Here is a 1,849-nt window from a genome sequence, read left to right as displayed (position 1 = left end):
AGGCAAATGTTTTGAGAATGATGAGGGCAACAAATGTGCATATGTGCTTGACACAATGGATGTATGTATGGATTGTGATGAGAATTGTATGAGCCCCCAATAAAATAATTTAAAAAATTTTTTAGCATGGTGAAACGTTACAATTTATTTGTTTATTTTCAAGTATAGCATACTTGCAGGTCACAAAAAGGAAATGAGGCAGAATTTTAAAATCTGTGTTTATTGATAGCCTCAAGTCTTTTAGACTTAAGAAATGCATATCGATAATCTAGTTTCAGCAGAAGCATAATTAATATCTACCTGCATTGGCTAAGATTCATGTAATCCATGCTTATTATTTATTTTAATATGTTTACTAATAACCTAGGAATTCAGCAGATAATTCCAAATTTTAAATCTGTGCTTCCTTCATAAGCGCTGGCCAAGATATCCAAGGGACAAGTGTGATCGCAAATCTTCCCTGTCTGATGCGCCAGAATCCTGCTGAGACACTTCGGAGAGTTTTGCCAAAAGTCAGAGTAAGTTGGTTTGAAGTAAGATGTGAATTTTCAGTTTTCTTCCTTTAGTGTTTTGTCATGGGGTGAGGGGGGGGGGGCATTCAGAGCTTTTGCTGATCCTCTGTGCGAACAATTGAAGGGAGGAAGAATTTTGATGTATGTATACATTTTCAATTATGATGAAAATCTGTAGAAGTATCTGGTAGGATCTTATGTTGTGAAGATGTCCTTAGTCATGTTAATAAGGCAGTCTTTCAGAAAAATTGTAATTTTCCTATGAAATCATAACTGCTTTATTTCATGTATGTCTATATTAATAGTGCTTCAAGGACTTCCCTAATAGCTATAACTTCACTGATATTCCTCCTGATGATCCCATGGTGACTTGTATAGTAATTGAATAATAGAATACTATTATATATATACATTGTATATAATATAATAACAATAAGAATAGTAGAGATTAAATTATGATCATCACAAGAATATTTTAAATGATATTTTCTTAAATTTCTTCAAAAACGATTCTTCTGCTCTGAACAAAAATGCCTGATCTACTAAGATTTTTCCCCTCTGATGATTTAACAGATTTATTGAGTGTCCCTTTCGTGCAAAGTGCTGTTCTCTATAAGAACTTGAATGTACAGTCAGTGTGTCCTGAGGGGTTTAGATACTCATGGAGATTATGTATCTAGGCTAATAGTGAATCTTAGACACTTAGCTTTGGCTTTTGAATTGGCTATACATTTTTTCTTAATCTATGAATGTTTAAAATACTCGAATTATTATGTGTTTCTAGGATTATGTTTTATATTTAGGTGCATTTAGCATGGCTCCAGGGAACCTGGAGGTACAAAGGTTAAAAGCACTTGGCTGCTAATTGAAAGGTGAGCAGTTCAAACCCACTAGTTGCTCCTTGGAAGAAAGATGGAGCCAGTGACTTCCATAAAGATTTCAGCCTTGGAAACCCTATGGAGCAGGTCTACCTGTCCTAGGTGGCTGCCAGGGGTCAAAATGGACTTGATGGTAGTGGGTTTAGCAGGGTTTCAGTCATTGTGGTTTATGTCTGGGATGTTTGCATAATGTTAATTTCAGAAGTTTCCCACATTTCTATGCAGGCAGTATGAATTTTTTTGGTGGCTACAGAAATGACTTGAGTAGATGTTTGGTCATTGTGGGTGATTCCAAAGCAAATCAAAGGAAGTGTTATTTTCATTGTTGTAGTAATAAATATAACACAACATTTGTTCATTTATTTTTCCCAGAAACATGCCACAATTTCAATGGGATTATGCCTATACAGTCCAGGTTTCATTTTACATTTAGCTTCCATGTTATTTTTTTTTTTTTAA

The 1,849-nt window shown here is 34.6% G+C and overlaps 1 protein-coding gene across 6 annotated transcripts in view; it reads left to right on the top strand.

Annotated features, from left to right (window-relative positions):
• Positions 1-1,849, top strand: part of PPP4R4 (protein phosphatase 4 regulatory subunit 4) — a 130,287-nt gene that overhangs the window by 42,062 nt on the left and 86,376 nt on the right. For 5 of the 6 annotated variants that reach the window (XM_045287814.1, XM_045287816.1, XM_004698777.4 and 2 more), the window contains exon 3: positions 416-518. In XM_045287814.1, the coding sequence (XP_045143749.1) occupies positions 416-518 (103 nt within the window). Of the gene's footprint in view, positions 1-415; positions 519-1,849 lie in introns of those variants that run through there. The other variant, XM_045287817.1, reaches the window with a different exon arrangement.

This window comes from Echinops telfairi, unplaced genomic scaffold, assembly GCF_000313985.2.
Source record: "Echinops telfairi isolate 266 unplaced genomic scaffold, ASM31398v2 ScPeMD7_18;HRSCAF=68, whole genome shotgun sequence".
Taxonomy (NCBI): Eukaryota; Metazoa; Chordata; class Mammalia; order Afrosoricida; family Tenrecidae; genus Echinops; species Echinops telfairi.
The sequence above is the reverse complement of the archived record's forward strand: the minus strand, read 5'-3'. Positions and strand labels throughout refer to the sequence as shown.